Source organism: Microcaecilia unicolor, chromosome 5 (genome assembly GCF_901765095.1).
Source record: "Microcaecilia unicolor chromosome 5, aMicUni1.1, whole genome shotgun sequence".
Classification (NCBI taxonomy): domain Eukaryota; kingdom Metazoa; phylum Chordata; class Amphibia; order Gymnophiona; family Siphonopidae; genus Microcaecilia; species Microcaecilia unicolor.
Genome location: NC_044035.1, coordinates 214,863,935 through 214,884,245, shown reverse-complemented (window position 1 = coordinate 214,884,245; position 20,311 = coordinate 214,863,935). Strand labels below are relative to the sequence as shown.

Here is a 20,311-nt window from a genome sequence, read left to right as displayed (position 1 = left end):
CTCATGAAAGGCTACAGAGGAAATTGGAGGGTCATGGGATAGGAGGAAATGTCCTATTGTGGATTAAAAACTGGTTGAAGGATAGGAGACAGAGAGTGGGGTTAAATGGGCAGTATTCACAATGGAGAAGGGTAGTTAGTGGGGTTCCTCAGGGATCTGTGCTAGGACCACTGCTTTTTAATATATTTATAAATGATTTAGAGATGGGAGTAACTAGCGAGGTAATTAAATTTGCTGATGACTCAAAGTTATTCAAAGTCGTTAACTCACGACAGGATTGTGAAAAATTACAAGAGGACCTTACGAGACTGGGAGACTGGGCAGCTAAATGGCAGATGACGTTTAATGTGAGCAAGTGCAAGGTGATGCATGTGGGAAAAAAGAACCCGAATTATAGCTACGTCATGCAAGGTTCCATGTTAGGAGTTACGGACCAAGAAAGGGATCTGGGTGTCGTCGTCGATAACACACTGAAACCTTCTGCTCAGTGTGCTGCTGCGGCTAGGAAAGCGAATAGAATGTTGGGTATTATTAGGAAAGGTATGGAAAACAGGTGTGAGGATGTTATAATGCCGTTGTATCGCTCCATGGTGCGACCGCACCTTGAGTATTGTGTTCAATTCTGGTCGTCGCATTTCAAGAAAGACATAGTAGAATTGGAAAAGGTGCAGCGAAGGGCAATGCGGGGATGGGACGACTTCCCTATGAAGAAAGACTAAGGAGGCTAGGGCTTTTCAGCTTGGAGAAGAGACGACTGAGGGGGAGACGTGATAGAGGTATATAAAATAAAGAGCGGAGTGGAACAGGTGGATGTGAAGCGTCTGTTCACGCTTTCCAAAAATACTAGGACTAGGGGGCATGCGATGAAACTACAGTGTAGTAAATTTAAAACAAATCGGAGAAACTTTTTCTTCACCCAACGTGTAATTAAACTCTGGAATTCTTTGCCGGAAAATGTGGTGAAGGTGGTTAGCTTAGCAGAGTTTAAAAAGGGGTTGGACGGTTTCCTATAGGACAAGTCCATAAACCTCTACTAAACAGACTTGGAAAAATCCAAAATCCCAGGAATAACATGTATAGAATGTTTGTACATTTGGGAAGCTTGCCAGGTGCCCTTGGCCTGGATTGGCCGCTGTCGTGGACAAGATGCTGGGCTCGATGGACCCTTGGTCTTTTCCCAGTATGGCATTACTTATGTACAGTAAAATCCCTATAGGTCTATTAGAGGCAGGGCTTTATAATGGCTCATTATCCTGTACATTTATAGTCCACATAGGGAAGAGGTGCATGGCAGGAGGATCAGGGAATGTTTTTGATCTATTTAAAAGGAGGGGGTCCTGATATAGGAGGCTACCATCATGAATTTCTAAGGCAGAGAACATGCGAATTTCCTGGCTGTAGCAACATGAGGAAAAATACGGTGTGATTTCTTAAACTGGATATTTATGTCCTACTGTTTAGTAAATCGTACAATATTTTTCTTTGTAATGTCTAACACTGTTTCATTATGGCTTAGTAAATGGAGCCTTCAGGATGTACCGACAGTAGAGGATGAAGTGACTTGCCCAGTGTCACATGGAGCATCAATGGGAGAAATCAGATTGGTTTCCCTAGTCTGATACTGTAACCACTAGGTTACACTGAACAGTAAATAATTTTACCCATTTCGTAGATATGAGAACCCAGTGGTTAAATTTATTCCTGTTAATCTTATCTAGATTATTTCTTTATGATGATTGAGAAGAATATAGATGTTCAGCCTACCATGTGTTTGCTTTTGTTGCACTGTACCTTTATTCACTTTTGTGTCACAAGATGGTTACTGCTTGCCTAATTCTTAGCAGGTGATCCTCAATTTACTTTAATAGGACACTGTTGTCAAAATAAACAAGAACCTTAATCCCCTCCAGCACATCTCTCAACTCATTCATAGATCCTGTCACGTTCCCTGTTTACGCAAGATATGGGCATCTGAGAATATGGTGGCCATCTTGGATTTGGGCATCTCCAGGATAGGGCGGCCATCTCAGAGGTGGGCGCCTTAGGTTGAGGCGGCCATCTTGGAGCTGGGCAGCCTCAGGAAGGAAGCCCATATTTGGGCTTGATGGCTGCCCCCACCAGAGATGCCCTCTTGAATACAGCTGTGCATGTTTGGGCTTAATTTCTGTCCTATTTAAAGCCCTGCCTCCAGTCCTTCTACGCTTTGGCTTCTATTCAGTTTCCTGGGTAGTTGCAGTGCTTCTGGTTTTGCTACTATTTGCTGCCTGGTTTTGACCTCTGCTTGATTCTGGACTTGCGACTGTTTGCTGCCTGGTATTGACTTCTGTCTGCTGCCTGGTACTGACCTCTACCCGCTCCTGTCTCCTCTGCTGTCTGCTTCTGGTCCTTGTTTCTCCCATGGACTTTGTTCTGGACTCAGTTCTTCCTGCTGTTGGCTTCCTGCACCTGGGGGCTCAACCCCTGGGGAATGGAGGGTGACACAGGGGGAACTCGGGGTTGGCCGACAGCTCAGGGAGGAACTCTCCTCCATTGAGCACAAGGGCTCACATTCCTTCTCAGTGGGCCTGACAGATCCCATGAGAAAGTACAGCAAAAAAATATAAATTAGATTGGTTGTGATGATGTATACCTCCCTTGTTAACTAAGTCTTTTATTTTAATTACAATTTTTAGAATGAATCAAAAAAGTAATAGATCTTTACACTCCAGTATAAACTCACCATAATAGGAGACAGCAGTTTTAAAACATGTGACTCACTGAGCATAAAGGTACCAGAAGTGTGGTTACAAATAACAGAAATAAAGGCTATAAAAGTTTGGAGGGACAGCTTTCACTTTTGAAAGTTTGGTATACTATAGGGTCAGTAGAATGGGACTATGCATTTTTTTTTTACAACTTTAATGCCTTTTATGCTCTACAGCCTAAAATCTGCAAGTATCTAAACTGAGGTATGTAAATTTCTGGGGTTAATTACTTTTTAATTGATATGTTTCTCTTTAAAAAAAAAAAAAAAAAAGAGCCTTGTTTACTAAGGTGTGCTAGTGTTTTTAGCAGGGGCGTAGCCACGGGTGAGGCCAGGCCTACCCATTTCCACTCAAGGCCCACCTAAAAATAGTGGATCGCAATCGGGCATCATGGTGGCTGAGAAGTTTCTTTTCCCTCCCTCGACCCCACCACGAAGTGTCTCGTTTAAATTAAGGGCGCCAGCCAGTAGCAATTCACAGAGAACCACTCTGGAGCCTTCCCTCTGCAACAATCCACCCTCTCGGAAACAGGAAGTTGCGACAGAGAGCAGATCGCGGCAGAGGGAAGGCCCTGGAGTGGGTCTCCGTCTGTGAATCGCTGTCGGCTGGTGCCCTTAATTTAAACTACAAGCAGCGCAGTGAGAATGAGGGAGAAAAAAGGACAGAGTAATGCTGACCTGTGGGGCGGGCTGGGAGTAAGTGGCTGTACCTGCAGGGTGGGAGAGGGGCGGGCTGGGAGACAGTGGCTGCACCTGGGGGGGTGGGCGGGAAGGGAGAGAGGTTCAGGACCTGCAAGGTGGGGAGAAGGCTAACTGGCTGGAGGGAAGGGAGAGAGGCTTGGGACCTGCAAAGGGGGGCTGGCTGGAGGGAAGGGATAGGGTTTTGGACCTGCAAAAGTGTGGGGGGGGGGGGGAGCTGGCTGGTTGGCTGGAGGTAAGGAAGAGGTTCTGGACCTGCAAAGGGGGGGGGAGTAGCTGACTGGAGGCAAGGGACAGAGGTGCTGGACTTATTGGGGAGGTGCTGGACTTGCTGAGTTTAAAGGGGGTTTGGACAGATTTCTGAAGGAAAAGTCCATTGATCATTATTAAATTGGGGTTTTGCCAGGTTCTTGGGGCCTGGATTGGCCGCTGTTGGAGACAGAGTGCTGGGCTTGATGGACCTTTGGTCTTTTCCCAGCGTGGCAGTGCTTATGTACTTATTGGGGGGGGGGGGGGCTGGAGGCAAGAGAGAGAGGTGCTGGACCTGCAATAGTGGGAGGGCGATGGAGGGAAGGAAGAGAGGTGCTGGACCTACAAAGGGGAGAGGCTGGGGGCTGGAGGAAAGGAAGGAAGTTGCTGGACCTGCAAGGGGGGGGGGCAGGCTGGAAGGAAGGGAGAGAAGTGCTAGACCTGTGGGGGAGGGGGGGGGGCTAGAGGCTGGAGGGAAGGCCTGCAGGGGAGACTGGAGGGAAGGAACAGAGGTGCTGCACCAAGGGGAGAGATGAGATGATGGGTCAAGGGGATGAAGAAACAGGGAGACAAATTTTTAACTCACAGTGGAAGAGCCAAAAGCTGGAAGGAGAGAAGTTGGATAGGTGGGATTGCAGAAGAGAGAGAGAGGGAGACATTGGTGTGGGTGAGGGAGAAAGGGGAAATACAGAAACAGATGTGAGATGCTATATGGGGATGACAATGCCTGACGGGGGGGGGGGGGGGGATTTGGGAATAGGGAGGCTATGCTGGACACTGGAAGGGAGGGGTATATGGACACAGGGGAGAGATACTAGACATAGGGTAGAATAGGAACTCAGAAGGGAGGTACTGGACAAGGGAGGGCATAGGTTCACAAGGGATGATGCTGGACATGGGTAGGGGGAAAAAGGGTGATGGATGCAGGAATTTGAACATAGTGGAGATACTGAACAAAGAACCATGGGGACACAGAGATGGGAGATGGATGGTAGACATGGAGAGAGAAGACTTGACAAATAGGAGACTCTGGTGAGTGAGTTAAGACAGAGGAAAGAAGAAACCAGAGACTAGGACCAAGCTGATTTGAAAAATAAAATAACCAGTCAACAAAAGGTAGAAAAAGTTTTATTTTCTATTTTCTGATTAGAATATGTCAGATTTGGAATGTACATCTTGCCAGAGCTGGTGTTAGACATGGCTGGAGCCCAGGCCATAAATTTGGGAGGGAACCCCAAAGCCCATCACCAGGCTGCACTGCCTTCAGCTTTCATCATGCTTGTGGTTCTCTCCGGCCAGGGGACCAACAGCAATTGCTCCAGTTGCACTCCTCTAACACCATCCCTGTCATGTACTATCTTTATATTTTGCACAGGAGGAAATGCATTTCTTTCTGTGTTTCTGGTATTGTATTGCATGCAAGGTCTGGCTTCCTGGGGTTTTGGTTGTTATTTCTATAATTTGTAGTCAATTATTCTATATTTAGCATTTTGTTCCATGTGTGGGATCGAGGTATTCTGTTAGCATGAATTTTCTGTGTAGACTTCTGTAGTAAGTTTGGTTTGTTCAGTTTTCCCAATAGATGTATTGATATTTTAGGTCCTCTCTGTAATATGTAAAGCAATGCCTTTTTCATAGGTAGGATCCTTGTTTTGGAAATTAGTGCTCGCATTATAGATTTGCTCTAGGTTATGAGTGACATTTTGTTTTATAGATTGTTTTATTTACTACAGGTATGTGGTGGCTGTTGAGATTACGGTGAGTTTTATGGGGAAATGTCCTAACTCTGCTCTGCACCCATTGGGGGAAAGCCAGGGGGTTCTGTGGATGCAAAATTTATTTGCAGAATTTTAATACTAGACTATACTTTCTGGCATCATTTCTACAGCATGTAACTGGAGAGATATGCTGAAAAGTGTTTGGTCTTGCTATATAGGCTAAGTATGTGTGTTTGGGGATCGAGGCTCAATGGAGGCTGAAAAGTGCAATCCCTTGTACTTCCCCCTAGCCCTCTATGTGGCCTGTAGTCATTGAAGCCTGCACTGCTACCCTCATTGAAGTTATTGGGAGTGGGATAGAGGTGGAGCATGGGGTGGGGCATCAGGTGGCAAGTTTTTGAATTTCAAAAAGTTGGCAACCCTGGTGCCCACCCATCTGAACTGTTGGGCCACCCAAAAATTGCCTTCTGGCTCCACCACTGCAAAGAAGGCAGGTACAAATCTCTATGAATAATTTTGGTGTAGTTTGTTTTGATTATTTGTGTTAAACTCACAAGTAAAAGCACCTAGGGAAATTTGCACCAATGCACCTAATGTTGATTATTGAACCTTCTGTGTTAAAACCATAGACCTCTTTGTCTTGCTGTTTTCAACTCGTTCTTTTCAGTTTCATAATAGCTTTTTCACAATTATTGTACCGTAAAACATCAACTATGCCAAGGGTCAGTAATGCACTTTTTTAACAAGATAATATAATATTTGTACATTTTCTTTCATGCATATTTTCTTGTTTAAATCTATTTTTAGATATACCCTTTCTCAGTTTCAATATGTCACATGAAGAAATGTTTTATGCTAGAAAGTGCCATTTTTTCTTAACTGATATCATCTTGGATTCAATAAGGCATCAAGATCCAAAAGAAATCACATCAAAAATTGTGCGCCTTGTGAACAGGCTTTGGGTAAGTATGAGTTTTACAGATATTTTGTTACACATATCTTGCGAAACAGCTGAAGTTTTCTGGTAGCTGCAGGAGACTACTGTATTATCTGCTTTACCTTAGAACACATAGATATACTGTTGAGTCTCAAAGAACCTTAGGCTACCTATTCCTCTGATGTATGTTCCTGGAATCACCTGGAAAAAGGAAGCACACATGAGAATATAGGCAGTTGAGGTGAGAATAAATTATTTTTCTCATGTCCTTGTGTCTGTTTTAATGTTGTGAGTGGGATATGGAATAACATTTAAATTTAATTTAAATATATTCTACTTTTAGTTTTAACAGTGCATTTTATTGGGCAATCTTATACCACATTGTAGTTGTTATATTCACAAATATTCCCTATTTTATCTTATTTTAGTTTTTCATTATAAAAACAAATCCTAACTTTAACTGGAGGTTCAGACTGGATGTTTAAGGAGGTTTTTTTCTTTTGGGTTTTGGAAGTACAGTATGAGGTTATAACATTATTGAACTGGACTACGGATCTATGATTAATTCACCAAGCATGTTACATGTTGTTAATATAAATAAAGTTGTAGAAAATGGTGGGCGAAGAGAGAATGGAGGGGAGGAAAATGAGGAAACAGAGAAAGATGAACTAGGGGGAAATATGGAAGTAAAAAGAAGGATGCTAGTGAGTTAAAAGAAAGGGAGAAACGAAGGAAGAAAGTTAGAGGCATTAATGTAGTAAGAAACAGAGAGGTGAATAAGGAAAAGAGAAATGAGAACAGGAAAGAAAAGAAACAGACAGAACAGAGGAAGAGATGGAGAATGTCACATGAGGAATCTGGAAAAATAGAACACAATAGCAGAAAAAGACCACATGGTCTGTCCAAGCTGACCATCCAAACCAGCATCCCATCCTCTACAATCACTTCTACTTCAGAAGATCCTCTGTGCTTGTCCCATGCTTTCTTGAATTGTGGTACTCTTCTTATCTCATCTAGCAGTACTGGGAAGCTGTCCACACCACTATTACCCTGTCTGTAAAGAGATATTTCCTGAGTCTACCCTTGTTACCCTCATCCTATGATTCTCTTATTCCAGAACTCTCTTTTAGTTGAAAGAGGCCTGACTCCCAATCATTTACACTTTGAAAGTTTTAAAATGCCTTTTTTTTCCTCCAAGGACAAGCAGGAAAACTATGTTACTACAAATGGGTGATGTCATCTGACGGAGCCCAGCACGGATGCTGCCCAGCATTCTGGATCCTTCTGAAGCCTTTAGCAGAGTCATACAATGCATGCACAGGTGCCTTCTCAACTGATGTGAACCAGAGGCGTAGCCAGACTCAGTATTTTGGATAGGCCCAGAGGTAAACTGGATGGGCCCTTCCATGCACACGTGCCCCCCCCCCTTCCATACCAATATTTTCCCAGAGATATTTTTTAAAATAGATTTTTTTTCACCTACCCCACATCTCTCCCCTCTCCTCTGTGGCGTTCCAGCATTTGCGTTCCCGTCTCTGAAACCCATCCTTCTCCTGTGCACCATACAGGCATCCTCAGCGCCTGCAGTGATTCATTCTTGCTGCTTGTGCCGGCCCCACAGGCTTCCATCTGCCATATCCCACTCTCGTTGACGTCATCGCCTGTTTCCTGTCTAGCAGAACGCAGCAGATGGAAGCCTGCAGGGCCGGCACAAGCAGTGGGAATGAATCGCTGCAGGCACTGAGGACGCCTGTAAGGTATGCCGGGGAGGGCTGGGTTCAGAGACAGGAGCACAGATGCTGGGACGCTGCGGAGGAGAGGGGGGACAGACAGTGGTGTGCTGGAGCAGGCTCTCACAGGCTTGCAAGAGCCGGTTGTTAAGTTTTTAAGAATTTTGGGAGCCGGTTATTAAAGTAGGGCCCTCCATGGCTACTTTAAAGCTGGCTACCAAAATGTGGGCTTGGGCCCCCTGCTGAATTATCTTTTACTTTGCTGGTGGGGATGCTGAGCCCTGCCAGCCAAGTAAATATACTGCTGCTCCCCGTTCCTTGTTTCCAGCTCGGGGCAGCAGGCTGGGACTTCTCGAGCATGTGAGAGAAGTTCCAGCATGCTGCTCAGAGCAAGACATTGGGAGTGGTGGCAGTCCATTTATTGGCTGCCAGCAAAGGTATGCCTAGCGTGCCCGTACGAAGGGAGGGAGGAGAGAGAGGCAAGTGTTGCTCTCCCACCCCACCCCTCGGCCACCCCTGGCCCTTCCAACTGCAGAGCTGGCTACGTCCAGAGAAAGAGCCTGTTGTTAAAAATTTACCAGCACACCCCTGGGGACAGAGCAATGTGGTGCTGCTGCTGGGTGGGCCTGAACCAAGAATGGGTGGGCATGTGCCCACCTAGGCCCACCTGTAGCTACGCTACTGATGTGAACATGCAAGACCAGTAGTATTGTTTTCCAGAGCAGTCACATGTTTCGGTTCTCCTCAGCATGGGGTTTTTGTTTGCCTGTGCCTTCCATTGGTACACAGGACCTTTTACTTTTTTCTTTTAATTTCCTCTCCTTCTAATTTATTTACTTATTTTTGACCTGTATAAGTTTACTTTGTGTTTTTTTCACATCTCTTTTAGCCCTCTTAGACCTGGTGAAGCTTATTTTTCTCTTTAAAAGAAATTTTTGAGCCTTTTGATTTTGCTTCAGCTATTTTTACCCTGATGTCCCTTTAAACTCTCAGTAGTTTTAAAAAGTGTTTGTGGTTTGGCATAGTTTTAAAAAGTGTTTGTGGTTTGGCAAGGTCATCTCGGTGACTGACCCTTACAATTGGTGCTTGCCATGGCTGGGACTTTACTTTACTTTACCTAGGACTTATATTCCACTCACACCAAAAAAGATTTAGAGCGGATTACAATAAGAGTAACCAATGACAATAACTGGGAATATAAAGCAGACCTAATATAATAGTTATAGCATTCTAACGTGACAATACATACTTCTTAAACATAATAGTTTTTATAGCTTTATGAAACAAAGAATAACAGGAAAAGCCAATCACAGATATTGGTAGAATGTTCCAAGCTTTAGCTGCTTGATAAGAGACCTGACCATGAAACTTCTAATTGTGTACTCTGTTCTAAAATGCAAAAAAGAAAATGTAAGAGTTGCAAAGCCCAACACAAGAAACTTTTTGATGCTTCTAAGTCCAGTCCATCAGTTCTGCCCCCGTATTCATGGAGGCAGGTTGTTTATTTTTTATATGTATATTGTAAACAATGCTCCTACTGGCTAAGTCCGTGAAGCCCCCTCACCACCAGCACCGAGCTCTCTGTTTTCCTCTTTATGTGTTTCTTCTTCTTTCTTGGGCCTGTTTTTGGGATTTGCAACCCAGCCCTCTTTTCTTCAACAGCTCCTCGGCTGTTTTAAACCCAGTCCAATTACAGCCAGGGTTCTCTCAGCACAGCTCAATAAAGTCAGGCTGTTTCTAACACAGTCCAATTACAGCCAGGCTTCTCTCAGCACAGCTCAATAAAGTCAGGCTGTTTCTAACACAGTCCAATTACAGCCAGGCTTCTCTCAGCACAGTTCAATGGAGCTAGGCTGTTTCACACACAGTCCAAGTACAGCCAGGCTTCTCTCAGCACAGCTCAATAAAGTCAGGCTGTTTTTAACACAGTCCAATTACAGCCAGGCTTCTCTCAGCACAGTTCAATGGAGCTAGGCTGTTTCAAACACAGTCCAAGTACAGCCAGGCTTCTCTCAGCACAGTTCAATGGAGCTAGGCTGTTTCAAACACAGTCCAAGTACAGCCAGGCTTCTCTCAGCACAGCTCAATAAAGTCAGGCTGTTTTTAACACAGTCCAATTACAGCCAGGCTTCTCTCAGCACAGTTCAATGGAGCTAGGCTGTTTCAAACACAGTCCAAGTACAGCCAGACTTCTCTCAGCACAGCTCAATAAAGTCAGGCTGTTTTTAACACAGTCCAATTACAGCCTGGCTTCTCTCAGCACAGTTCAATAGAGCTAGGCTTTGCGCGGGCTCAAAGCCTTGGGTCCCACCCTCTGGGTCAGTCTCTATTCTCCTGACCTCCTCCCGCTTTGACCCAGGCCTCTCCCCTATACCTCCAGTGCTGGCTGAGCCATAGCCAAAAGCTCCATGGGTTCGTCTAAGACCAGCTCAGCCTCCTCTTGCTCCATCCCCTCTGGTTCATTCTCTCCCCCTCCTTCAGTAGCCCAGTCCATTTTCTCCTCCCCCCACCCCTTTTCCAGCTGATTACATTTTTCTTCATTAACTCTGCTAGGCTGCTTTTCCTTCTCCTGCCACCGGTTCCACCACCTCCTCCACCAGGTGGGAGAATCAGCTTTTCCTTTCCCCTGGCGGCCCTCTTCTGGAGCTCCTTGGTTCTGCACCCTACTTCCCCTCCCCCGGAGCTCTCCTGTGGCCTTCTGGGAGTTGTAGTTTCCCATCTTTATGTCCCTTTTGGGCAAAACCTGAGCATCCCTAGGGTCTTCCCTCCTACCCTCCGGCTCTCTTTTCTCCGGTGGGTAGCTGGGGTCCCTCTTCCTTTCGGCATATTCCTTACATACCCCCTCCCTTAAGCTTTTACTCCCCAATTCTTCCCCCTTTTCTTCCTTATCCTCGCCTACCCTGGATAGGGCATCCACATTTCCCAAACATCTCCCCGGACGATGCTCCACTGTGTATTGGAAGGGTTGTAGTGCTAAATACCACCGCATTAGCCTCCCATTGTTATTTTTCATTAAATTTAGCCACTTCAGTGGGGCATGGTCCGTTACTAGCTTAAATTGCCTCCCTTCGAGATAGACCGTACACTCTTGTATTGCCCACCTAATAGCTAAACACTCCTTCTCTATGGTGGAGTAATGGTTCTCATGAGGTAGGAGTTTACGGCTTAGATATAGCACGGGATGTTCTGCCCCTTCATGTTCCTGAGACAGCACTGCCCCTAGCCCCCTCCCCGACGCATCCGTTTGTAGGATAAAGGGTTTTTCGAAATCTACGGCCTTCAACACCGGTTCATGGCACAGGGCCTGCTGCATCTGCTCTAACGCTCGCAACTCCGCCTCCCCCCACCTCAGCTGGTCCGGGCTCTTACCCCTCAACATGTCCGTTAAGGGAGTAGCCATTACAGAAAAGTGCGGGATGAATCTCCTGTAATACCCCACCATACCCAGGAACCTACGCAATTGTTTTTTTCGATTGGGTCGGGGAAAGTCTTGGATGCTTTTAACTTTATTCAGTAAGGGTCGCACCTCCCCCCGGCCTACATTGTACCCCAAATACTTCACCCTATACTGGGCAAAGTAACATTTCTTCGGGTTAAGGGTAAGTCCAGCCTCCCTAAACGATTGCAACACTGCCCCTACCTGTTTCAAATGATTGTTCCAGTCCTCACTGTGTACTACCACATCATCCATATAGGCCGCGGCATATGTCTGATGTGGTCTGAGGACTTGGTCCAGCAATCGTTGGCAGCTCGCCGCCGCCGAATTTAGGCCAAAGGGCAGCCTTTTGAATTGGTACAAGCCTATAGGGGTACTAAAAGCTGTCTTTGCTTGGGCTCCGGGGGAAAGGGGAATCTGCCAGTACCCTTTTGTTAAATCTAAAGTGGTAAGATACTGGGCTGACCCCAACCTGTCTACCAACTCTTCAATATAAGGCATAGGATAGGCATCAGCTTGAGAGATAGTATTAAGCTGCCGGAAATCAATACAAAATCTCCACTCCCCTTCAGGTTTTGGTACTAACACCACCGGGCTGGACCAGGGACTATGGGATTCCTCAATTACCCCAAAGTCCAACATTTCCTGCACTTGTTTAATGACTTCCCTCCTTTTCATTGGTGAGAGTCTATAGGGCCTTTGCCTTACTATCTTACCCCGTTCAGTTACAATGTCATGCTCTACTAGGTGGGTACTCCCCGGGCATGCTGTCAAAACATCTTTAAAGCGCTCTAAGAGCCTTCCTATCTCTTTTTGCTGCCCCTGGGGTAACCGGGGGTTAACTCCGGGCTCGCAGGGTTTGAAAATCTCTCTTATTTGAGGCCCTAACTCCTCTCCTTCCTTTTCGTCCCCCCGCGTTTGAAACCCTACCCTCGCTACCCAAGGTTTCATAAGATTAACGTGAAACGTCTGGACCCCACCCCTCTCATTCGCCACCTCATACGTGAGGGACCGAGTCTCCTCTTCACCACCCAGGGTCCTTTCCATCTAGAGGCGAACCTATGGGGATCTTCCGAGATTAAGATGAGGACCCTATCCCCGGCGGCAAACTCCCTGTTCCGAGTCCTTCTATCGTAATATCCCTTTTGTTGTTCTTGGCTCTGTTCTAGCCGGTCCTGGGCATACTCCTGCATCCTACCCCATCGGCCCCTTAGATCCTGCAAATATTCGCCCACGGACTGCTCGCTGGTTTCCGGAGGTACCCAGTGTTCCTGTACGATATCTAATATACCCCTGGGTCTTCTGCCAAACATTAACTCATACGGTGAAACTCCTAAGGAGTCTTGCACCTTCTCCCGGTATGCATAGAGCACAAAGGGTAAAAGTTGGTCCCACCCGGTCCTATCCTCCCCCAAGGCTTTTTTTAGCATCCCCTTTAAGGTCCTGTTAAAGCGTTCCACCATCCCATTGGTTTGGGGATGGTAAGCCGCCGTACGTACATGTTTTATCCCAAAGGCCTCCCATACTTGTCTTAAGGTATGGGACATAAAGTTGGAACCCGATCTGTCAAAACTTCTTGGGGAAAACCTACCTCACAAAAAATTTTTATGAGTTCCCAGGCAATCCCCTTGGCCGAAATGTTCCTTAAGGGTAGGGCCCATGGATACCTGGTGGCCATGTCCATAACTACTAACACATAGAGATACCCTCTCTGTGACCTTGTTACTGGCCCCACAATATCCATGGCTATTCTCCTCACCGGTTGCTCTACCCGTGGCAGCGGCTTTAATGGGGCTTTAGGAGGGAATCTGTCTGATACCTTCTGACATCTGGGGCAGGACTTGCAGTATTTTTCCACCTCCCCATATATGCCCGGCCAATAAAACCTCGCCAATATTTGGGTCAGGGTGGCCTGGGAGCCCTTATGTCCGCTCAGAGGATGGTCGTGGGCCAGCCTTACCACCAGCGGACGAAAAGCTCGGGGTACCACCAGCTGTTTCCCTCCGCCCGAGTGCTCCCAATTTGGCACCCTTCTATATAGGATGTTCCCTTCTATCAGGAACCCCGGAGCTACCTGGCCTTCTCCCTGGCGTGCCCTTTCCCAGGCATACTCTAAGGTAGGGTCCGTGGCCTGCTCCCTATGAAATTGGGGAAACTGCTCCCTCAATTCTTCCGGGGCCACTGGCAGGTAACTCTCCCTCTGTGCCCGCTGAAGAGCCTCCCTTCTACCCTTCTGCTCCTTTTTTTTCACGGCTTTCCTTTTTTTTTCCCGGCCCGGTTCGCCCAATACCTCCCCCTGAAAAGGAACCCCCACCCCCTATTCCCTCTGTTTCTTCGTCTACCTCGCGGTGAGCCTGGGCCCTGGTAGTGACTAACACTTTTCTCTCCCCCATACACTCTATAAATGGAGGCCAATCCCTCCCTAAAATCATCTCATGCGGCAATCTGGGTAGAACGGCCATGGCCAGCTCTAGCTCTCCGGTGGGCCCCTGTAAGTTGACCCGCTGGAGTGCATAACGGGTCCTGGCCCCATGAATACATTGGATAGACACCCCTCCATCATAGGTCTCCCTGCCCGGGGCCCTCCTCTTTCTTACCTGTTGCCACAGCCTCCGGGAGATCATGGATTGGTCGGCCCCAGAGTCTAACATGGCGGTGATGGGTACTCCCTCCACCTTAACTTGAGTTAGGTACCTGGGCCTAACTCCTTTTTCTACCTGAGAGATCCACCCCTCCCGCCACTGGCAATCCTTTTTGAAATGGCCTACCTTACCACACTTAAAACACCCCTTGCTCCCAAAAGGAATAGCCTTTCTACTCGGGCCGGCGTCTAACTCGGTCCTTTTACTCCCTGCGGGGGTCTCCGGCTTAATTAGGGAAACTTTCGGGCCCCCTTTTTCTAACGCCCGAGTCCTGCCTCCCTCCCGCTCTGGTCCCCCCCACTGCTGGGCTTCCAGGTAACATTCCAAACCCGATGTCACCCCCTCTACCGTCTTACATCCCCTCTTTATTAATTCGGCCCTAATTTCGTCGGGCAGACCCTGGAGGAATTGCTCCACTACTAATTCTTGCAGTACCTCGTGCAGGTTGTGTCGCTCGGGCTCCAACCATTTTTTCACTAAATCCATTAGCTTATTTGCTACCGCTTTAGGGGGGGTCCCCTTTTCCCATTTGGTGGCTCTAAACTTACGTCTGTAAGCTTGTGTACTGAGTCCATATCTGTCCTTGATAGCTTCTTTCAACCTTCCATAGTTGGCAGCCTCTTCCGGAGACAAATCCCTAAAGGCTGCCAAAGCCTCCCCGGATAGAGATGGCACCAATCTCATGGCCCACTGCTCTTGTGGCCACCCAGCCGCCCCAGCCACCCTCTCAAATGCTGTCAAAAAATCGTCCACATTATCCTGCTCGGACAACTTCCCCCAGTTAAGTGCATTCAAGGAGACATGTCCTACCGCACCGCTTCCTCCGGGCCCGTGTCCATTTGCTCCGGTTTCCCCCTCACGGGGAACATTAGCCCCTCTCTGGAAAAAGTCTTGTAGCATGTTGAGTACTGGTTGCTGCTGATCCTGGGCCGCCATCAGAGAGTCCTCGACTATCTTGGCCGTCAGCTCCTGCTGTTTTTGGAACTGGAGAGTCATCCACCCGAAGATCTCCTTGGGGTCCATCATGGCACTGGCACTGCCACCTGGGGGAGGGACAAAACAACAGAGAACCACCTCCAAGTGCGATTACCTCACTTAAGTTGGACTCTTTCTCTGATCCCTCTAACACCTCCCCCCCTCCCCCAGTTAGGCCCGCTTACCGGAACCCAAGATGGGTCTGCGCCTTTCTCAGCGTTGGCCCTCTCGTGGGGCTTCTCGTCCAGTCGGGTCACGGCCTCCTCTAGCGACAGGTCCCGCAGCAAGATCCCACCACTGCCACCACTTGTAAACAATGCTCCTACTGGCTAAGTCCGTGAAGCCCCCTCACCACCAGCACCGAGCTCTCTGTTTTCCTCTTTATGTGTTTCTTCTTCTTTCTTGGGCCTGTTTTTGGGATTTGCAACCCAGCCCTCTTTTCTTCAACAGCTCCTCGGCTGTTTTAAACCCAGTCCAATTACAGCCAGGGTTCTCTCAGCACAGCTCAATAAAGTCAGGCTGTTTCTAACACAGTCCAATTACAGCCAGGCTTCTCTCAGCACAGTTCAATGGAGCTAGGCTGTTTCAAACACAGTCCAAGTACAGCCAGGCTTCTCTCAGCACAGCTCAATAAAGTCAGGCTGTTTTTAACACAGTCCAATTACAGCCTGGCTTCTCTCAGCACAGTTCGATAGAGCTAGGCTTTGCGCGGGCTCAAAGCCTTGGGTCCCACCCTCTGGGTCAGTCTCTATTCTCCTGACCTCCTCCCGCTTTGACCCAGGCCTCTCCCCTATACCTCCAGTGCTGGCTGAGCCATAGCCAAGAGCTCCATGGGTTCGTCTAAGACCAGCTCAGCCTCCTCTTGCTCCATCCCCTCTGGTTCATTCTCTCCCCCTCCTTCAGTAGCCCAGTCCATTTTCTCCTCCCCCCACCCCTTTTCCAGCTGATTACACTTTTCTTCATTAACTCTGCTAGGCTGCTTTTCCTTCTCCTGCCACCGGTTCCACCACCTCCTCCACCAGGTGGGAGAATCAGCTTTTCCTTTCCCCTGGCGGCCCTCTTCTGGAGCTCCTTGGTTCTGCACCCTACTTCCCCTCCCCCGGAGCTCTCCTGTGGCCTTCTGGGAGTTGTAGTTTCCCATCTTTATGTCCCTTTTGGGCAAAACCTGAGCATCCCTAGGGTCTTCCCTCCTACCCTCCGGCTCTCTTTTCTCCGGTGGGTAGCTGGGGTCCCTCTTCCTTTCGGCATATTCCTTACAATATGTTGGACATTGTTATATCACATTGCATTGTCTGTAACAGTTTACAATGCTTGTGCCTTTAAGAAAGGCAGGAAGTGCCTTTGGATTATAAATATTAGTTTTCCTGCAGTGCTATGTAATAGGCTTTTCCTGAGCACATGTCCAATTTCCCTATGCCTTGAGAGACTTTTCCTATTGGCTGGTCCTGTCTGTGTATGATGGGATGTAGCCTCCAAATTCTCTCTCCATTGAGCAATAGGAATCTGTCTGCAGCAGGGCTGGCACAACCCGGTAAGTATAGCAGGGGGGCGCCAACCTCTGGAGGGTGCAACAAGCCATGTTTACTGGCAGCTCACAGTTCCAGCTGCAGCCCCCAGTGCCCCCCTGCGTTGAAATCTCTTTTACCTCAAAGTGGCAGCATCAGTAAAAGAAGCAGGCTGCCTTGGGCCTTCCCTCATTGTATCCCGCCCTTGCTCCTCTGATGTAATTTCCTGTTTCTGCGAGGGTGGATACAGTGAGGGAGAGCTTGAGGCAGCCTGTTTCTTTCACTGATGCTGTCACTTTGAGATTAAAGAGATTTAAATTCAGGGCAACAGGAACAAAAAGGGGCTGCTGTGGCAGCTGAGGCAGTCAAGTGGGGACAGGGGGCTGCAGCTGGAGCTAGAACTAGCAGCAGCAGCTGAGAAGGGGGCTGAGCTGGACAGAACTTCTGCGTGAAGGAAGCCCTTCCCTCATTATTCAATACCTCTCTGTGAAATAGTAGTAACTAAACAAGGCAAGTGCATTTTTATAATATACCACTGCAATCCACAAAACAAAAGGAGCAAGTTCCCACATGCCATCTTTTTCTTTTGATGTAGGCACAGGAAAAAAAAACTTTTAAATGCTCCCAGGTTTCAACCTAATTCATGTTTAATGTGGGATATAAATGTCATAAATAAGCAAGTAAATAAATAAATAGAAATTCAAATGGTTTTTTTTTAGTTCCAATATTTTTATTTAGTTTTAAGAAGATAACAAAAATGGCTAAAATAAATACAATTAGCTAACATAACAGGATAACAATGATAAAGCATCAGTATACATGTTCAAGTCAAGATTAGACAATAATTATTGCAATAAGAAATCATAGTAGTTACAGGAGTATACATACACAAATTTCAGCTCTGAGGGAGGTTATTGTGTACTTGATCTAGTAAAGGAGACCATATTTTTTTGTACTTAATAAGTGCGTTATATTTTTCAGCCGCTGCGTATTCGTATTTAGCTAATATACGCACAGAATGCCACCATGTTAGATAATTTGCTTTGGATAGGTCTTTCCAACAAAAGAAAAGGGTTCTTAAGGCTTGACATAACAATATATCCAGTAGTTGTGCTTGGTAACTATCTAGTGGTGATTGTATCATTAGAGATCTTAAAATGACTATATTATATGATAAAGAGGGGCATAATCGAAAGGTAGTCCAAGTACAAGTTAGAACGTCCTTACGAAAACGTCCAAAATCAGGCAGGTATAATCGAAAAATAGTATGGGTGTTTTTCGATAATCGATTATCCCTGTTGCAAAACGACCAAATGACGACCGCATAAACGTGAGTAGCTAGGGCGCCCTAACATGGTCAATTATCGCAGCTGAAAACGCCCAAATCAGAAAGTGTGTAAAACAATGTACATAGGTGTACCGCAACTACAGTAAATGCTGTTCTGGACATCCAGGTAGGGAAAATATGAGGGACGTTTATACGCGTCAACTACAGAAAGATCCTGCTGATCCACCAAACATTCCTCATATGTGCCCTATCTGGATGTCTGGAACTGCATGCACTGTACCTACTGAACATGCAGCTATATGCATATTGTGTATATGTGAAAAGGGTCGGGTGCTTCATACTAATCTATATAAGGCAAGTTCCGCACGCAGGAAGGGGCCGCACGCATAACAACCAGTCATGCACGTCAAAGACGTCTATGCTTACAACGGCGTCCATGTGCTAAGAGGGCCATATATGGGATGGTCATCCATATATGGAGCTGTGCACGAAATGACGTCCGTCACGCAAGCACATCCATATAAGGCACTTGTTTTCCCACACCTATTCTCACTGAAAATGGCGCATTTACGGAGGGAGCCAAATTTCAGTGAGGAGGAGAGCCTGCTGCTGGTGCGGCTATGCCTTAGGCACCGGCACAGGCTCTTTATCACACACCACCACCTGCCCCCCAGGCTCCAGGCCATGAGAGCCTGGTCCCGCATCAGGGAGAGGCTGGAGAGGTAAGTGTTTGCCCCCGCCCCCTCCTGTACTTACACATATAACAGCTCTCTCCCTTATCAATGTAGCCAGTAACTGGAGTGTGCATGCAAGAATAATGAGTAATATGCACAATCACTAATAAAATGTATGTTCTTAAAAGGACGACCATTCCCATATCCCTACAATAATGTATTTCGTTATTTCATTATTTCTTGCATTTGTATCCCACATTTTCCCACCTCTTTGCAGGGTCAATGTGGCTTACAATACATCATGAATAGTGGAAACATTTAACAAAATAAATGTATAGCATACAGAAGGATCTTCATAACATGGTAATGATAACACATATAAAGTAGTTTTACAAGCATAAATTATAATGCAGACAAACGGTACTTTCTGGTCTCATGGCCACCTCTATGGCATCATCTGCATAGGAGCCAACTCGGTGGCTGCTGTGGGTGCTTGAGCACCCCCAATATTGAATAAATTCCTTGTATGTGTCCAGGGAGGGGTGATCCCCACTGGGGTTAGCACCCCCAATAATTTCAAAAAGGTGGCTCCTATGAATCTGTACCAATGGAAGTGGTTCCCCCCAACAGTGTTGACCCTCTCTGCTATTTGATTGACAAATGAATGTGTGTGTAGAGGGCAAGAAGGACCATCCCCTGACTCCTGCTCTACAAACTTATATCTTACAGACGCTTCAGGGTTCACAGGGATCTCGAGTCCCTCAGGAGGAGGTTCCGCTGGTAAGGCGTGAGCGCCCAGATGTCATCCGGGCAGTGCGACGGCACCTGAGGGCTCGCCATAAGTATTCAATACAGGACACCTGTACTGATTTGGAAATGTATTTATTGAATAATGCAAATGTGCTGTACAATATCAATTCCCATGTGGCTAATAGCCATTTAGTAAATAATAACATATGTGTCCTAGATCAAGGATGCAGGTTGCAGGTGCCCTCCCATGAGTGTGGCTGCAACTTCCAACGACCATCCCCCCGAGATGAATGAGATGACATGCCTTACTTTACTATCCCCCTTTCTGGGGGGGCTGGATAGTGTGTTCTGGTAGACCTGCCTGAGGTCCTACTTTTAGTGGATGTCATGGCCTCACTCACATAAAAGTTATGTTCTCAACACCCTTCCCACTGCCCCCCCCCCCAATAAAACCAACAACAACTGCCCATTAACCCCTTGTCGCATCTCACAATGCAAACATGCTGGTCAGCAATGAGTGTGGTATGCCAACATGTCCTGTGTGGTGTGTGTCAGAGGAGGTTCCAGGGTTCCTTGTCATGTCATCTGATGCATCTCATTCCCCATGGGCATAGGCCCCGCCTCACCACACCGTGGCCCATCCCCCTCCTCAGGCCACCCAGCTACTGCACTATGCAAGCTATGATGTATGTGCTGATCTCAATCACACTCCTTTTACATACACAGGCCTCCAGCACCAGCAAGAGGAGCAGGCTGATGAGGAGGGCCACCTGCAGGAGGAGGAGCCAGGCCAGGAGGCCCACCTGCAGGAGGAGGAAGAGGAGGAGGAGGCGGCGGCAGCACAGGAGTCCCACCAGGAGGAGGAGGAGGAGTCGGGCTCGGAGGAGGGGGTCCTCATAATTGATGAAGACTATATGGAGGACCCCTCCCCACCTGTACCACCATCACAGCCCTCTCCCTCCCCT

At 47.2% G+C, this 20,311-nt stretch overlaps 1 protein-coding gene across 1 annotated transcript in view; it reads left to right on the top strand.

Moving 5' to 3' along the window:
- Nucleotides 1–20,311, top strand: part of KCTD19 (potassium channel tetramerization domain containing 19) — a 580,310-nt gene that overhangs the window by 481,091 nt on the left and 78,908 nt on the right. The window contains exon 15 of the mRNA XM_030205019.1: nucleotides 6,217–6,371. Coding sequence (XP_030060879.1) covers nucleotides 6,217–6,371 — 155 coding nt within the window. The remainder of the gene's footprint in view (nucleotides 1–6,216; nucleotides 6,372–20,311) is intronic.